This window comes from Fusarium solani (genome assembly GCF_023522795.1).
Source record: "Fusarium solani strain SB1 chromosome Unknown bctg00000004, whole genome shotgun sequence".
Taxonomy (NCBI): Eukaryota; Fungi; Ascomycota; class Sordariomycetes; order Hypocreales; family Nectriaceae; genus Fusarium; species Fusarium solani.
In genome coordinates this window covers 3,994,688-4,011,086 of record NW_027072152.1, presented here as the reverse complement: position 1 = coordinate 4,011,086, position 16,399 = coordinate 3,994,688, and the positions used below count along the sequence as shown (strand labels likewise).

Here is a 16,399-nt window from a genome sequence, read left to right as displayed (position 1 = left end):
TTGTGATAAGAACCATCTTCTTTGTCACTTTGCCTGACACTCTGTGACTCTAGGGGGGAGGGTTAAAAAAAGAGCTCATCGCCTCTAGTTATGCGAGATGGGCGTGAGAAATGCGTAGATCTAAATTCATGCGACTGTAATAGCCTATGAATCCCAGATGTGCGCGCCATCCGTAATGCAGTACTTTGCTAGGGAACAGCAAACACACGCGCACACATTCACACACAGGTGGGTGAGAGATATCCACTCCTTGAGAGGGGACTCGGGAACTTGATCTAATGAATTTCTCGCTCTCTTGCGAAACAATATAAAATACTGAGCGTAAATGATCAATTTATAATGAGTAAGAACTATCCCAAAGAAAAACCTCGAGGCGGCTCTTTTCTACTGCTGATAGCAGACGAAGGTGATTGCAAGTTTGAGGCTCCCCCGAGTCTCTAGCCTTTTTGTATGTACAAAGAATTTCTCTGCACAAAGGAAAAGGCTTCTCCCCCAACAACACTACCTCGACGGCTCTATTTAAAAAGGTTGGTCCCTTTGGGTCAATAGGTTCCAACTCACCCTGGCCCTTAAACTGCTCCAAAATGTTGGCCTTCTCCGTCAACATAAACCTGTCCGTCTGGATTCCAATCTTTGCCAATGTCCTCCAGCGTGCAAAGTCCTCAGGGTTCCTCTTATCGCCGCGCGCAGATTCGGCATTATCCCAGTGTCCCTGAGAGAAGCCCAATATGCCGCTAATCGTCTTGCCCTTAATATCATAGACTAGGGAAACAATAGTGCCGGTTTCCTCGAGCCAGTTGATCTGCCAGACCTCACCAGGTCGCACGCATTGGAAGGAGGCGGTTTGGTAGTTTTTGCGGCCGGCCATGGGGCCGCCGTGGATGGCATAGACAACGCGGTCTTCAGAAAAGAACCAGATTTCATAACGCCACTTCTCTGGGTTTCCTTCAGAGTCTCTTGCATCGTAGTCGTAGATGAGATGGGTATCACGTATATCCGTCTCAAAGGAGGGGTCTAGGTCGCCGTTGGTCTGGTAAATTGGGTACGCAATGACATCTTTCAGAAGCGTCACGAAGAGAAATAAGAAAACAAGTTTGAGATTCATAAGATCCATTGTAAGTGTTTGTTTTGTGGATGAATATTGGGATAGAGAGCCAGTTTCTAACGGTTCCGTGACGCCTTTATATATCTCCTCAAGCCTGGTGATGGTCTTGAAAGTCGGACCACCCACAATAGCGCCAACCTTTGGAAAATTCGATTCTCCCGGGCTCAAAGACGTCTGAAATTGACGAGATAGTTGTTGGCGTGACGAGGCGTCTCGAAATGGCCAGGGCCGAAGGTGGAAGAAACTCAAGTTTGCATCGTATGATGCCACACCGCGCAAGAAGAACATCCACAAATCGGCGCACAGCATGGTCAGTCTCGCCATGGAGGAATGCTATCGGCCCGTCAACCCAACAAGCTGGTTTAACTTTGGTTTGAGGCGCTTCTGTTGTCCTATTTGGTTCAATCCATCGTTTATCATGTTCAAGGTTATTATGTTGCCTTTTTTGTCAATGCCCGTGACCGGCCCCTTCAATGCATAGATAACCGTTGCAACAGGGAGTTCAGTCCCTGTGATCGATCATTCGATACCAATGGTCCTACTAATGGCCAGATCATTCCTATTCCCTTTTACAACGGCACATAGCATGGGATAGAATAGAAAGGAGTTTAATAATCAACTATTAACCCTTTTTTCTATATAAAGAAATTATCCTATGGCCCAAAATGGCCTAGCACTACGGTGTTATACGGTATTGGGTTTTGATACGGTTATGTATTAATGACTGTGTTTTTGCTATTGTGGCTGATGGCTTCTTGTCCTCATCGCAGATTAATAATGGCCTAGCACGCCTTTCTCCCAACTCAACACGTGACCTCGCTTCCTTGTCTCGTCACTAACATCCACCACCTCCCTGAGCCACCATTTTTCCTCCCTTTCCTCTTCCCCTCTTTCCTTCATCAATCACCATTCACCATATTCTCACCATATGCTTACAATCTATTACCCCGTGCTTGTGGCATCTGCGGCAAGAAAAAGGGCCTTCTCTGCTGATAAGTAGAAGGACGGAGCAGCGAGCAAAGAGAAATCGAACTGCATCAGAGAGAACGGAGCTAATATATTTATTACCCGTCCAGGAAATGGGAATGCTTCAGTAACCACAAGGGATCGATGCCGTTACGGGAGTGTTGGCCTTGTTGCCAGTTGATCGACCAAAAGTCACACCCGTCCTTCTCAAGGCCTCGGTGGAGAAGGCCGAGATAGGCAGTCATGTACTCTGGATCATCTGGGCGGAATGAAATGGGTTTCTGCGTTAGTATCGTGGCCTAGAACTGCCGCCATCTCCTTGTATTCATCTTCGAATACATGCAGCCCGTCGGCCGGATGGTCGTTGAGCGTAAGGTTGAGTCGTCTCTGCCCTCAAAATGTCCATCGGAGGACGATTCGTAGCTGATCAAGCCTCGGACAGGACAGTGAACCGATACTTCTCTCCTACCACGATTGCTTGTGGGTTAGCAACAGGGCGGCTCGCGAATTGGTACGATCCCATGGTTGAAGAGGCTCCGATCAAAGCCGAAAACGGGTCTTGTGACACTTCAATGTGATGTGTCAAGTGAAGCAGGTTAGCCCATAGGTTAATTAAAGGAGTCATTCCAAAAACGAGTAGCCGCTCTTGCCAAACCGCGGAATAGTAAACCGCTAAGACACGCCAACAATTTACCCACTGCCAGTCTGTCAACGGGGACCACTCACTTAAACTTCTCGCTATTATCCCCACGGGGCGTAGTTTTGACACGACACTATTCCCCACTGCCTGAATTAACCTTTGACGCTAGATGCCAGCTGTTGAGCAGAAACGAGCTGCGGTTGGCTAGAGCAGTCCCGCTCAAGGGGCTCGGCTGTGCGCTGTTGAAACCACGGCATTTGGCGATGCCCTCATTTTCAGAAAAAAAGAGGCATACTACCCTGGCTCCAAAGTCTGCCCTGGCCACAGGAGAGTAGATTGAAGAGGGACAACACGGTATTGTCGGTCCGATAATTCTTCGACCAGGCCTGCTTCTCACAACTTCCTACATGGTGTTATGAGCCAAACCCCTTTGCTGGTGCTTTCATGAGACTCGACAAGAAATCGAGTCAAGAATCTCTGTTGCCGGCCCGATATGGACTCCAGATTGGATCACTCCACGTTTACCTCCACACTTGCCGATCCGGGGTCGCTGTGGAGTGAGAGAGTCTGGGCGCTTCACACGAGATCGTGGGACTCTTGTTATAAAATGGGAACTTGGGGACGAGATGAAGTGTTGGAGGAGACTATCATCACTTAATCGCTTACACTAGAATTCAATTCATCCTTCCTAGCTCAACGTACTTCATTCATCACTGTCATGGACGAGTCCAAAGAAAACTCCAATCACCATGAGGGCGACAACGCCGCCTGGAATAACCCTGCAAATCCAGGCGTTGCTGTTGGCCTGTCCCCAGTCGACGACATGCTCAGGGCAGCCGAGGAGGCGGCCCTGCACGAGAAGGAGATGTCCATCAGGGCAGCCATCAAAGCTTACCCCAAGGCCATCGCCTTCAGCATGATTGTATCGCTTTGCCTGATCATGGAAGGCTACGATACTGCTCTAGTAGATGCCTTCTTCTCCCTTCCACAGTTCCGAGAAAGATTCGGCGAACGCCTTGAGAACGGGGATTATCAAATCACCGCATCGTGGATGTCAGGTCTCAAGACTGGCGTCCAAGTTGGCCAGATTCTGGGACTGATGGCTGCTGGCGTCATAGCCGAGAGATATGGCTACAAAAAGACAATCTTGGGGTCCCTTCTACTGCTTATCGGCTTCATCTTCATCTTTTTCTTTGCCTCACATACTGCCATGCTTTTTGTGGCTGGCGTTTTGTGTGGTGTTCCATGGGTATGATCATACGCCTCTTTCATAAAGAGGCATCGAGCTGACTTTGACAAACGCAGGGAGCTTTCCAGACATTAACGACCACTTATGCGGCTGATGTGACCCCTATTCCATTGCGGCCGGTCCTCACCACCTACGTCAACATGTGCTGGGTGATGGGCCAGCTCCTCAGCTCAGGTGTGTTGCGTGGGCTCATTGACCGCCACGATAATTGGGCGTGGCGGATTCCCTACGCCATCCAGTGGGCGTTCCCACCTCCCATCATCATTGGCGTTCTTCTTGCCCCTGAGAGTCCCACCTGGCTCGTCCGCAAGGGCCGCCTCGACGATGCTAGGAAAGCTCTGAGGCAGCTAGCCAGCGGACGATCCGAGGACGACATCAACAACACAGTGGCCATGCTTGTCTACACAGACCAAATGGAGAAGGAGTCGGTTGAGGGCGTCTCATACTTGGACTGCTTCAGGGGCACAAACCTCCGCCGCACTGAAATCGCGTGCATGGTCTGGGCTGCCCAAGTTCTATGCGGCATCTGATTCGGTGGAAATGTGATTTACTTCCTCCAGCAGGCTGGCTTTAATCCAGCCAGATCATTCGACTTTGGTATTGGCACCCAAGCCCTTGCGCTGGCCGGCACCATAGGCGCCTGGTTTCTCCTCCCTCACGTGGGGCGCCGAAGACTCCATCTCGTCGGTCTCAGCGTTATGCTCACTGTCCTTCTGGCTGTGGGCTTCATGGGCATCCCGGCCCGCATAGATGCCATTGGCTGGGCTTCGGGTGCCTTGATGATGGTCTTCGTCGTCACGTATGATCTCACCGTTGGCCCAGTCTGCTACTGCCTCGTAGCAGAGATTCCGAGCACACGCCTGCGCATCAAGACTGCGGTCTTGGCCCGCAACTCGTACAACATCATCAGCATTGGGGCCAATTTTCTGAATGCGCCCATCCTCAACCCAGGGGCATGGAATCTCCGTGGCAAGGGAGGCTTCATCTGGGCGGGTCCTTGCGCTGTAGTTCTCGCCTGGACCTTTTTCCGCCTGCCAGAAACAAAGGGGCGAGCGATCTCGGAGCTGGATACTCTCTTTGAGAGACGCGTCAGCACAAGGGATTTTGCCAAGACGGAGGTTACCATCTTTGACCAGAGTCAGAATGAGAAACTGGGCGTCGAATAACTGGTCTCTTTGACAAGAGAGTTCAGGGGTTGCTTTGGAAACTGGGGATTTCTGTATAATGTAGCTTTCGTTGTTAGCCAAGTCTACTCGTATCAAGATACAGTATTCCTTTAGAATTACAACGTAATGATTTCTGGACGATGGAATCGAGTGGCGAGCAGTTGTCGGTGACGAGGTCGGTACACTCGTAGAACCACACCGAGTAGCCCAGAAGGGCGTTTCGACAGATACTCTAGGCCGTGTAGCTAACCGAGTCGATCTCAATGCGACATAGGTCATAAAGAATTATCCATCGTTTATACTGGCAGAGCCCTAGTCGTGAGACACAAGGCGTAGGATGATGCGCTTAGCATCGTCGAAGTGGCCCTGTCGGACTGGCTAGTAAGGGGATTCGGATTGTAGCCCTAAAAGGATATCGTATGATTACTGCGGGGAGATCTGGCTCGCGCGCAGGGTCTGCAGGATCTGGTCGAAGAATAGGCTTGTCTTTCTTGGGCATTTGAAAGCTGGTGCTAGGATAGGACCTCTCGCCAAAGGAGGGTGTGACGCACAAGTTTAGGAAGCATTGTCGGGCCGACAACGTGACTTGACCGGCATCGACGGCCCCATCATGGGATCAATGGATCATACCGAGAGCCCGTATCAGTACAGACGGAGAAATACTCATGTTTATCGGCTCCCATCATCTCCAGTCGTACACCCCGCACATCCCCACCGTTCTGAGTGGGTGAGCCTTGGCCAACACTGGTTTAAGTACTCGTCTTGTCCTGTGGAGTGAACTTGCCCAGACATCTATCTCATCGCGAACATCAGCTACCTCCCTGTACCACCATTCTTCCCCATTTTCCTCTCTCCCTCCTTCCTTCATCGATTCCCACTCAACATGTCCTCATCAGATCCTTGCAAGCTGTTGCCCCGCGCTTGTGGCGTCTGCGGCAAGAAAGAAGACCTCCTCCGCTGCTCAGGCTGCCAAGTGGTCTACTACTGTGGGAGACCATCAAAGATATCAACCGAAGTCTTCACGAGGCAGGGTGTTCGAAGTCGAAGGAAGCCCGTGCAATTTTGGAGAAGGAGGGAAAGACTTTGTGTGACTTGGTAGACGACGGATCCGTCCCCGACGATCTCTTTGTGGAGGGCATCGGTTACTTCGGGGCTATCCCCCTGACTGAGCCATACACACTCGCGCGCTATCAACTGGCGAAGACGCTGCTTCTCTGCTTTGGCGGTGCTAGTGGACTCGTCGATGCCGTGCAGACTGCTCTAGATCAGCTCCTGGATATATTTTGGCTCAACCGTGGAGATCGCAAGGACGTCCGATTAGTCGTTCCTGCACTCTTCATCCGTCTCAATAAAGATCAAGAGGCGTATGACTTATTAAGTGGTGTGCAACAACTGGAAACCCGGTCCATTTTGAATGGGATGACTGGACTCATTACGGTTGGGATATTGAGCTGCCCTTCTGCAAAGTCGAGGGTGCCGACGCACTCGAGCCACCTGGAAACTGGGCATCTGAACGCCGGTCTGAAATAAGTCCCATTGTAGCTTTGACAATCATCAAAGTTCAAATCCTGCTCGATCTGCTGGCGGTACTTAACACAACCAGAGCCTTGCAAGGTTCGGTCCCCGAGGAGATCATAGGACTTATCCGCGAGCAACTCGTGGGAGGCACAGTTCAGTCGCGCCCTGAAATACTCAGGGCCGGGGCCGAAGAGATGGCGCGCTGCGTTGAAATGATCAAGGCTCAAATCACAGACCTGTATAACTTGGTCAGCACGTACAATCCCCACGTGTGGCGGTTGATGTTGAATGATCCACACGCCGCCGCTGCCTCGGGACCCTTCTCGTACCCGCTCAATTCAGAGGAGGAGGCCTATTTGGTCATTGGGGAAAGCCTGGCCTCGTGGCTTGAGACGCCTGGGTCGTTTGACATGATGCGATACGTGAGCCAAACGGCATGAAAGGAAGCAGGGAGCCGGGGCGAATATGGGAACGGTGGATCGAGTTAGTCAGATGAAATATTCGTAAATACGGGAAGATACATGGCTGGTCAACTCACTTTCGGAATTTGTGCTAGGTTTGACTGTATGCCCTCGCGCAATCTCTCAAGCAAACACAAATTCTGCATGCAATTGTTTTATTAAGTATCTTTCATTATCTTTCAACTCGCCAGTCTTTTCGGATCCTGCAACCTAGCTAGTTCCAATAGTAACCTGTAGGTATAGACGGTCATGTCGACCTGCCTCAGAGATCTTGAAAACCAGTCTCTACCTTGCTCAGCAATAGCCTTGGCTATTCTTTGTCCCGCTTCCGTTGAAGTGAGATAAGAGACAAGCTCCGGAAGCTCCTCGAGACTTTGACTAACGGGCACGTAGTGAACCCAGGGCATCAAGCGTTCGTCGTGCCATTCGCGGAAGATTGTCTGCTTTAACGGTACTGAGTTTGACGCCAGGAGCTTGTAGTAACGCCCGCTTATTCCGTTTCCGTCCGTGTCGAACACCAGCCGTGATCGAAGTGCCTCGTCCTTGTCTGCCCAAGACTTGGTGTTGAAATAGGTGCTCTGGTCTCTGCAGTACTGTCTTTCACATTGGAAGATCCTGGTGAAGGCAACGTCAAATAACCGACTGTTGAGGAAAGTCGAGTATACACGTCCAAGCATGCCGTTCTTTTGTCTTAGATAAGAATGCGCCTTCTGCTCCAGGTTCTGAGCCAAGGCCACAAATCTCTGCCGCTGATGGTGTCGCCATTCGTCATCGAAGACAAATCCGCCTGTTGTTGAGCCGGCCCAGTACAAGTTGTTCCACTTACACCCCCATTTTACATCGGCCAAGACGTCGTATTGGAACTCTTTTTCGATGTATGCTGGACTAGGAAAGAGAATGTCGCCCATTGTTGAAGGAGCACCTGTCGACAATATCGGCACCAATCCCTCAACGAGGTGAAACGTTTTAGGGCTCATGAGAAAGCCGTGCATATTTTTGTATTCGGGGTGTTGGCATAGGTCCTTCGCCGAGAAGTGGTTTTTGACGAACGGCATGTTGAATGTTTCTACCGCAGGCTCGGGGTAAGAGCTGCCAGTTTTTTTCTGTGAATGGACACAAGAAATGCTGAGCCTTTCCCAGGTCGGCCTCTTCGACATGTCGGTCAAACTAAACTTTGCTGTTGGGTTGGGGGGATCAGAACCCTCGGTTCGTCAAAGTGGTTGATTAGAAACTTGACGTCTGGAAGCTCTCCGGGAAGCTCCCCCAAGAGGGTGTCGAACAGAAGGCTGTAGTGTCTATCGAAAGTCCGATAAGGGTGTTGGCACTTGGTCTTAGCTTCTTTTCCTGAGAAATCGCAGAGCCAAACTTCGCTCCGTGGTGTTCCCTTCACCTTTGCCATCAAATTGAGAACCTCCTGACCACTCAGTTTCCAAAACGGAGAGACCATATCGTAGATCATGTCGTATTCATCAATAATAGGTGATTGATTTGACTCTGCAAACTTGAACCAAGCTTCGAAGCCTGGTGGCGGCTCTTGGTAGTATCGTCGTCGATATTCGTCGCTGGCAGCTTCATAGCTTTTCGATTGGTTTCGGAGAAGATCTTCAAAGCTAGCCGTTGCGTGATGAACTAAAGCTTCAACTGGGTGCACTGATGATGCCCCGGAGCTATCCAGTAAAGTGGGCTGTGCATTTCGAATCGCCCAAACATTGGAAAGGTACGGAAGAAGAGAGGTGAGGAAAAAGCCCCAGAGAATTGATTTGCCCTTCAGTTGCCCAGGAACCAAGTGAATTGTTTGGCAAAGCGCAAGCAATGACACCATAACATGGAATAGAGCTCGCATCTCTGATGATTCTCGAAAAGGGTTGCTCGTGGCTGCGATAGCAAAAGTCCCTATAGTGGTGGCCATCAGCCACGAGGTGTTTTGTGCCTGAAGCTGTCAGGAAGAGGTTACAGGTACTTTAACAGGGGCAATACTAACAAGCTGAATAATAAAGAACCATGATGAAACTTTGGAAAGTCCCAGGAAAAGGACGGAGAAAACAGAACTTGTAAGGAGACCCAATGCAAAGGACTGGATCCCAAGACCCACCACCAAGAGAGCAACCACCCGTGTTGAAACTCTAATTATCGATGCTTCAATATCAACAAGCGGAAGATGGTAAGGGCCATCTTTAGGTCTAGCTGCAAGAGCGCCGTAGAAAATGAGAAGGGCAGCTACGAGAATGCTGGACAACAATGACCTGAAGAGGTCACCATTCGACAAGGAGAGTGTGCCAACGGAAGCAACTAGTGCCATACCCCATCCTGAATTGATCAGAGAGAGGTCCCCAAAGTGAGATGTTGGCAAATTGGGAGGCTTGCATCCGAGATACTTCTGGATTATGAAAAGCAGTGGCGTTAGGGCTGGCTGCATCTTGTCAGTGAGTGGAAACATGATTGCGCAGGGTCCTTCTTACAAAAAAGGTTAGGGAGCTACACTCTGCCCTGTAAAAAGAAGCCCCTGCTATTCCAGCAGCAACAGTCCATTGCAGACCTGATGAAGCCGTCTGAGCTCCCAAATCACCAAAAGGAGTGGACGCGGAGCCTTTTGCAGGGGGCGCGTGTTGGGTGTGCCTGATCAGAACTGGGAGCGTTGCCCAGCAAAGCAGCTCGGAAAACAGCTCCGGACGTCGCGAAGATAGATGCTCTTTTATTATCGAAGAAGCCAACGCAGCGGCCGATAATGCAACAAGAGGGTCAACGGCTCTGAGGACTGATGTCCGCATTTTTGTGACGGGGGTGGTCGACGAGGCTACTCCATCAACGCGGGAGAAAACAATGAAATGAATGCAAGTGAGAAAACCACGTATGCATCGAAATCAGGCTCAGGTTTGAGCGAATAGCACAGCCTCATCGAGATTGCATGATTTTCAGATGCCCACTCTTGTCAGTACCAATTATTTGGCAGCAGGCCAACAGGCCAATAGCCAACATGCATAAGAAACCGAGGCAGCCTAATGTCACTCAGGCTCGTATCCCATTGAAGGAGCGCTCGGTAATCTATGTCCTACTCTTGTACCCAGCACGTGGTCGTTGTTGGCTGGGGAAAGAGCTCATGAAGGATGAATCCTTCGACTCAAGAGCCAACATTCTCGTATTGGACCCTGTCCTGCTGCGTCTCCTCTCGCCCGACCACCCGGCAATCTCGAGCCGAGAACCATCGGGTGATGCGGGACGTCGTAGGTTGCGCGTCTCAGACAATTGTTCCTTGGTCTGGAGGCGCAGCAAGACGGAAGTGATTGGTTTAGAGTACGACGGGACCTTTGTGGCTGGCAAGGGGTCATCCAGTTGAGCCAACGACAGAAGGAGAGGACACACTTGGCTCATTTCTTGGACTCCCTTGGACTCCCTTGGCCTACCGTACTCAAAAGACTCCTTAATGATAATGCGCTTGGCGATTGATTGGCAAGCGGCGCATGCTGCCAGAGTCGGTAAGCTTCGTCTTGGTGATGACGTTTGAGGAATTGAAAAGAAGCAACAAATGATCGACGCGACAGAGCACAGACGCTACCCCAAGAGGCTAGCCTTGCCTGCCAAGCGCTAGCAGAGATGAGCAGCAAGGGCGTTTCCGCGGTATTCCTCCTGTTTGATGCTTCCCACCCTGTACCTGGCGGGTATGATTACCCTCTTAACAGTTTATCGAAGTTATGGTTAAGTTGGATGCTCCACATGCTGTTAAGAAAAGCGGCAAGCCAAGAGCGCGTATGGGGCATACTAGTAACGGTGACGAGTGATGTTTATGGATTTGCCGACACACCAGCGTTTCGTGCAGCCGTTATAGATTAACCTTATTGCTAGGTCACCGACCAGGGGAGGAATTACAGGCATCACCTTCCATGGACAATACTGAAGAATGCTTGTTCCTAGGAAGTAGGTCTGAGGTTTCACCATGAAATTAACACGGTCATCAAATAAAAATATGGAAAGCTAGTGCACATTATCAAACCATGAATTAACAAGCAATCAGCTGTGGGGAGGAGCTGCAAGTGATTAGATCAGTCTCGGAATTATGCAAACGTAGCTGTGAATAAGGGATTTCAAGGGAGAGATTAACAGTAATAAGAAGCCAGTGCCCACAAGATTCGACTTATCTAGACTTGAAAGCGACATGACATGAGAATAATATATAATCTATACCCTAGAGAGCAAAGCGCCTCACCATGACTATGATCTTGAGTACCGTATAAAGGTCAGCAAGAAAAACATGTGAAGGCCTGTCACTGAAAACAAGATCCAGCAAAGAGGCCACGAGATGGTCTCGCTTTTCGCAATATCGTGTACATAGTCCTGGGAAAGGCCTTGCCATGATCCAGGCCGGCAGCCAAGCAACGATCCAAAGCGAGAGAATGACAGCAACTAGGCATACCAACCATCCTATCCAAGTCAGCCATGAAATGTACCATTTTCCATTGGCGCTGTGCCACTCGGAAAACGTCAGGAAGATGAATCCGGGGACGGAAAAGGGATAGAACAAGCTGAGGGCTGCAGGTATCCCTAGTACGACAAAGATCACGACATAGATGGCGCGATAGAATCGCTGTCTGACAAGTCCCTGGTCCACGGCGGGTATCGATTGTTGAATCTCATCAATCAACCTGGCGTAAGATATTATTTCCTGGCTTCTTTCCAAGATCGAACGCGGTGGATTCAAGCGCAGTGCCGCAAGGGAGATGAGCTCGAGCGCGAAGAGCGGAATCGCGTACAATATCACTAGCAGGGTAAGGTCCAGTGATGTTTTGGTGGTGAAGGCTTCCACAACTGCTGTAACGGCCAGTGCAACGTACAGAATTCGAGCTGGTCCAAAGGTTTGCAAGTGATCTAGAACCTCTTGCAAAGACTGACCTCCACCAGATGTGCCTGTTGGCGTAGCCCCCTCATTGTCCCTGTATTCAGGCTTCTCCCACCATGGATCCTCTTTGGAAGTGTAGTGCCGACAAATGAGTACCGCCGTAAATGCTTCCCTCGGGGACCTTTTATATATTATGGCGCTTTGAGCGAGTGCAATGAGAGTGGGGATGAGGTCAAGGAGGCCAATTTCTGGTGCCAGTCTGTAGAACCGGGACCGCTTCTGGCAGACTAGAGACCCGGGCATATGAAGGGCTGAGACCACGGCGATAATAAGGATCATTCGAATAGCTCGAATAGAGGAGACACGCTGATCGCGGCACCTCTCGGCCACTTCGGGCGTTGGGGTGGGAGTCGCATTTGGGGATGCATCCAAGGTAGACGTGGCTGCGAAAGAGGCACCACTCGTAGTGTCCGAAGCTAGGATGGCAATAACGGTAGTGAAAGTGGTGAGTAGGAAGAAGAAAACAAAACCCGGGCTTGTGTTCATTGTGCATCCGCCGGCTGATGTGGTTCTTTTGGGCTAGGGTTCATGGTTTGACGGTCTTAAGAAGACCGCGAGAGAAAGAGCATCGAACGGGCGCTGCAATGATTCCCAACGCGAATATATTTACTTGGAAAACGTATTCTACTTTTCAAGAATTGATATCGCGCAATCAGGCAGAGTCGCCCGGTTTGTGAGGAGAATGAGGCTATGCACGTACACAGCCCCCCAGGCTGAACCACAAGGCACACCCTTATCGATCTCGAGTTTATCAGAAGAGCGGGATCGATTAAGCCGCAGTGAAACTTTTTGAGCTCTTCCTCATCTTGATCTGCATCTTTTAACCCATGCTCTTGATGAAGAGGCTTCCATGATATCATGAGCAATGGAATTCTCTTTCGAGTTCAGTGCCTGGATCATCAACTTTTACTACGCTAGCTGGCTCAACGAGACAAGTTGGGATGAGCCAGAGGACGACTCGCCCAAATTCGATGATTGCGAAACTCCTCTGCTTCTGTCGTCAACCTTGGTTATCTGGCTGGTCCTTGTGCCAGCCCTCGCAAACGCTGCCCAACTCCCTGGATCTATTCTCTACCATGGCCATTCTACCTTTTATCGCCTGTCACCGATTTCGGGTCTAGCTGACTGCTTTGCTACATACACGTTGGTCGGGAAAGCGTTGGCTAAGGGGCATTCCTGGCGGCAATCCACCGCTGGCGCCCTTCTTGTGAGGCAAGGGATAGGACAGAACGACCTTTGGTGGAGGAAATTCAACCTTTCTAGAAAGACACGCATCGAGGGATTTGACTGCACATCGGGTGCCGAAGATGAAGACGAAACTGCCACTCTCGCACCTACAGAGTCATCGGACGACTGGCTCAACCACGACGCTGAGGAATCACATCTCAGATTTGCACTAGCTCGAATCACCGAGCCACTTACCTCTGAGAGAATAGCCGGGTCTATCCTCATGCTTTTCTTGTTTGTTCAAGCCGTCGCCTTTGTTGTGCTGGTTCCCACCATGTCATTCTTGACGGTGTCATCCATACTTGGGTTGGTATATACTGGTTGCCTTGTCATGTTCGAGATCCTGATTTGGAGCATGTCACTCGGCGCATCTAGGCATTCCATTGTCGAAATGCCCTGGGGAAATGCGGTTGAACTTCTCTGTGACTTGGACCCCGGGGATGGCCCATTTTCTTTCGCTCAAGACATGAAGGACAGTCGAGAATTGGTGGACATCGAGCTCGAGTCTTGTCACTCCCAAGACATCGAAGATAGTCGGCATATTGAATACGAGACGCAGAGGACTCCAGACCGGAGCATCACTATCAAGCTGATAGCAGGCCTCTTTGGGGTGGTTGAAGCCTCTGTTTGGATCGTTGTTACCTATGCGGCGTGGAAGGTGAAGCCCTGGCTTTTGTTTCCGGCGGCGGCAACGGCAATCTTGATCAACTTGGGCCTGATGATCGATTGTTTGTTTCCTGGGATCGTGGAAGTACGATTGGGGATGATCCGGCGGTTAGATCGATCTGACCAGGAAACAAACACAGTGGTCCGCGTTGGCTTCGCCGCTCTTCACTGGCTGCTTACGAAAGCCACAATAGCCAACTTCATTGCTGTTGCCTGGCTTGGGCTAATGGTTGCCATATTTACCTTGGAGAAGGCCGGGGGATGGCCTGTAGATGAAGGCAAAGAGTCTACTACGCTGCCACAATGGCTGGTTGGGCTGGCTAGTTCGTGACCTCAGGAAGAGGTTGGACTGATGCAGGCTTCTCTTAAGACGTGATACTGTTGGTTTTGAAATTTGGGCAGGAAGCGGAAGGTTATCGGTGCATTCTGTGTTCAAATATGGGTGAAAATACACGATATTTGTAGCGATCTGTGCTGCTGCGCAGTAACAACCTCTCTTCATAATCTTGATCTATGATTCCATTACTCACACAATATCATCACATAAAATTTGTCATCAATCCAACGGAATTTTCAATTCTGCTCGGTTGCCTACTTGCCCCAGTACCTCCACTTCGCCTGACGATGCAAATTGATATCGCCAGACAGAGTCGCCAGAACCATGCCATACAATCCTCCAATCGGCCATTTGTTCAACCAGGACTCGCTCCACTGCTCAGCGCTTTCCCCCTTGGCCTGGACATTGACCTTTACCTTGTCGTATACCGTGGGCAAAGTCGTGGCAGAATACTTCTCCCTCAGAGCTTGATACCATCCATAGTCATATAGTTTCCAGAACTCATCCTCTTGGTAATATGTGTGGGCATATAGCCACTTGCGGCCACCAAGAGCCGTGAGTTTGTGTTCCAGGTCGCGGTTTTTCGAGATGAATTCGTCAAAGTTCTGAGGTCCCCAGCCCCAGACACCAATGTTCAGCATTGGTTGAGATATTTGGGTCTCAAGAGGGGCCTGCTTCTCCGTGTTGCCCACCGAATCCGAGGCTTTGCGGTTTGTGACTGGATGGAATGTTGGCATGTAGCATCCTTTCAAGGGACACAGCCACAGCGGCCAGATCCCGAGTGAGCGGTCGACCCAGTTGATGAATGTCTCAGCTGTTTCATACGGTAGTGCCAGGTCCTGGACAACAAACTGTGACGAAATGCGGCTGGCGTGGAGGGCGTGATACAGTGTCCGGGTATGCGAGTAGTCGTCCAGAAGCCAACGAAAGAATCTGTTGAACGGGATCGCCTTGAAGTAGGTGTAGCCCTGGCGACCAACCCAGAAGCCACCCCGGTCATAGCGAAAGAGATACTCGGTGAGAGGCACGTACTCTGTCACGGTTGATGACGGAGAGAGATTTCGTGTTTTATCCTGCACGTGAAGATAGAACCATGGATCTCCCGGATGACTGAAGGTTTGCACGGGACACTCTGGAGGCTTGACATCGGTTGCTTGACCTGTGATGACGACGCCGTGATCTTGTGAGTAAACGATGCCGTCAAGGTAGTCAATATCAGAGTTGTCGCATTCCCCCTTGATCTCGGAAATTGCATTGGCAACGCTATCAGCCTTGCGGTATGTCGTCTTGACGAATCTCTTGGCCTCGATAAGCTGCAACTCCATCGCCGTGGTGATGCCAAGTGTCCCAGCAGCGCCGGCAGCACCGTGGAATAGATCTGGTCTTTCCTGCCTCGATGCTTTGACCACATCACCATTTCCAAGGACCATCTCGACGTAGTTGACAGTTTCGTTGAAGAAGCCATAGCGGAACGAACTGCTTTCCCCTGATGTCCCCGAGAACCCGCCCCCCGCGGTGATGCCGGGGAACTCCATGACAACGGGGGGCACAAGGCCGTACGCAATTGTGGCTTCAACTAGGCGATCCATTGGGACATTGGGCTCCACGAGACAAGTATGTCGATTGACGTCTATGGCGAGTACGTTTGACAGCATGCTAATATCAACAATGTTCTGGTTGGACCCATGGCGGGGGCGGGTACTGTTCGAGGAGCCGTGAAACACTCGATATTTCTCTCCGAGCTTGAAGAATTGGCGGACAGCAGTCGCAATGTCCTCGACTGCTTGGTCATGGCGATCCATGGGGAAATATGACTTGCCGACGGATTCTGGTATGCTGAGAGAGAGGGATTTGAGGAATGAAGATCACCTGGAGAGGAAGAGGGGGCTGCCGCATTTCTTTGGAGAGGAGGACGAGTGACAAGACATGATTTTGTTGAGGCGGTGCAACTAGGGAACGTGGTCTCTTTCGGTGCACTACATGCGCGGCGTCACTAGTCGGCCAGGGGATGTGACCAAGTGCCTTTTTTTCCTTGGCCAAGAACTCTAGCTTGTGTTTCCTGACAGCTCTGTACACCAAGCCACAGAGAAGATTTGTATCAAGATGAACAGGATAAGCTGCGATGTGAGTGGGCGGAGAGATAGGCGCAAGTGCGCAGCCGTCTTGTCGACCC

General features: G+C 50.6%; 9 protein-coding genes across 9 annotated transcripts; 3 read left to right on the top strand and 6 right to left on the bottom strand.

Annotated features, from left to right (window-relative positions):
- Positions 1-501: 501 nt before the first annotated feature.
- On the bottom strand, positions 502-1,114 carry MRS44_008393 (uncharacterized protein; the record flags this gene model as incomplete). The annotated part of the gene is made up of 2 exons (XM_046270832.2): positions 502-515; positions 562-1,114. 2 exons carry the CDS (start codon positions 1,112-1,114, stop codon positions 502-504), a joined length of 567 nt encoding a protein of 188 aa, XP_046133582.2.
- A 2,315-nt stretch (positions 1,115-3,429) lies between these two features.
- On the top strand, positions 3,430-4,490 carry MRS44_008392 (uncharacterized protein; the record flags this gene model as incomplete). Its single annotated transcript, XM_046283487.2, has 2 exons — positions 3,430-3,960; positions 4,017-4,490. 2 exons carry the CDS (start codon positions 3,430-3,432, stop codon positions 4,488-4,490), a joined length of 1,005 nt encoding a protein of 334 aa, XP_046133583.2.
- A 54-nt stretch (positions 4,491-4,544) lies between these two features.
- On the bottom strand, positions 4,545-5,625 carry MRS44_008391 (uncharacterized protein; the record flags this gene model as incomplete). The annotated part of the gene is made up of 2 exons (XM_065620895.1): positions 4,545-5,177; positions 5,554-5,625. The coding sequence occupies 2 exons, from the start codon at positions 5,623-5,625 to the stop codon at positions 4,545-4,547; spliced, it is 705 nt and encodes a 234-aa protein (XP_065476967.1).
- A 166-nt stretch (positions 5,626-5,791) lies between these two features.
- MRS44_008390 (uncharacterized protein) lies at positions 5,792-7,084 on the top strand (the record flags this gene model as incomplete). Its single annotated transcript, XM_065620894.1, has 3 exons — positions 5,792-5,853; positions 5,915-6,507; positions 6,594-7,084. 3 exons carry the CDS (start codon positions 5,792-5,794, stop codon positions 7,082-7,084), a joined length of 1,146 nt encoding a protein of 381 aa, XP_065476966.1.
- A 200-nt stretch (positions 7,085-7,284) lies between these two features.
- Positions 7,285-8,160, bottom strand: MRS44_008389 (uncharacterized protein; the record flags this gene model as incomplete). The annotated part of the gene is made up of 1 exon (XM_065620893.1): positions 7,285-8,160. The coding sequence occupies one exon, from the start codon at positions 8,158-8,160 to the stop codon at positions 7,285-7,287; it is 876 nt and encodes a 291-aa protein (XP_065476965.1).
- Positions 8,161-8,267: 107 nt separating this feature from the next.
- MRS44_008388 (uncharacterized protein) lies at positions 8,268-9,873 on the bottom strand (the record flags this gene model as incomplete). The annotated part of the gene is made up of 3 exons (XM_065620892.1): positions 8,268-9,041; positions 9,087-9,515; positions 9,565-9,873. The coding sequence occupies 3 exons, from the start codon at positions 9,871-9,873 to the stop codon at positions 8,268-8,270; spliced, it is 1,512 nt and encodes a 503-aa protein (XP_065476964.1).
- Positions 9,874-11,285: 1,412 nt separating this feature from the next.
- MRS44_008387 (uncharacterized protein) lies at positions 11,286-12,482 on the bottom strand (the record flags this gene model as incomplete). Its single annotated transcript, XM_046275846.2, has 1 exon — positions 11,286-12,482. The coding sequence occupies one exon, from the start codon at positions 12,480-12,482 to the stop codon at positions 11,286-11,288; it is 1,197 nt and encodes a 398-aa protein (XP_046133586.1).
- Positions 12,483-12,861: 379 nt separating this feature from the next.
- MRS44_008386 (uncharacterized protein) lies at positions 12,862-14,220 on the top strand (the record flags this gene model as incomplete). The annotated part of the gene is made up of 1 exon (XM_046275847.2): positions 12,862-14,220. The coding sequence occupies one exon, from the start codon at positions 12,862-12,864 to the stop codon at positions 14,218-14,220; it is 1,359 nt and encodes a 452-aa protein (XP_046133587.1).
- Positions 14,221-14,480: 260 nt separating this feature from the next.
- On the bottom strand, positions 14,481-16,028 carry MRS44_008385 (uncharacterized protein; the record flags this gene model as incomplete). The annotated part of the gene is made up of 1 exon (XM_046284007.2): positions 14,481-16,028. One exon carries the CDS (start codon positions 16,026-16,028, stop codon positions 14,481-14,483), a length of 1,548 nt encoding a protein of 515 aa, XP_046133588.1.
- Positions 16,029-16,399: the final 371 nt, after the last annotated feature.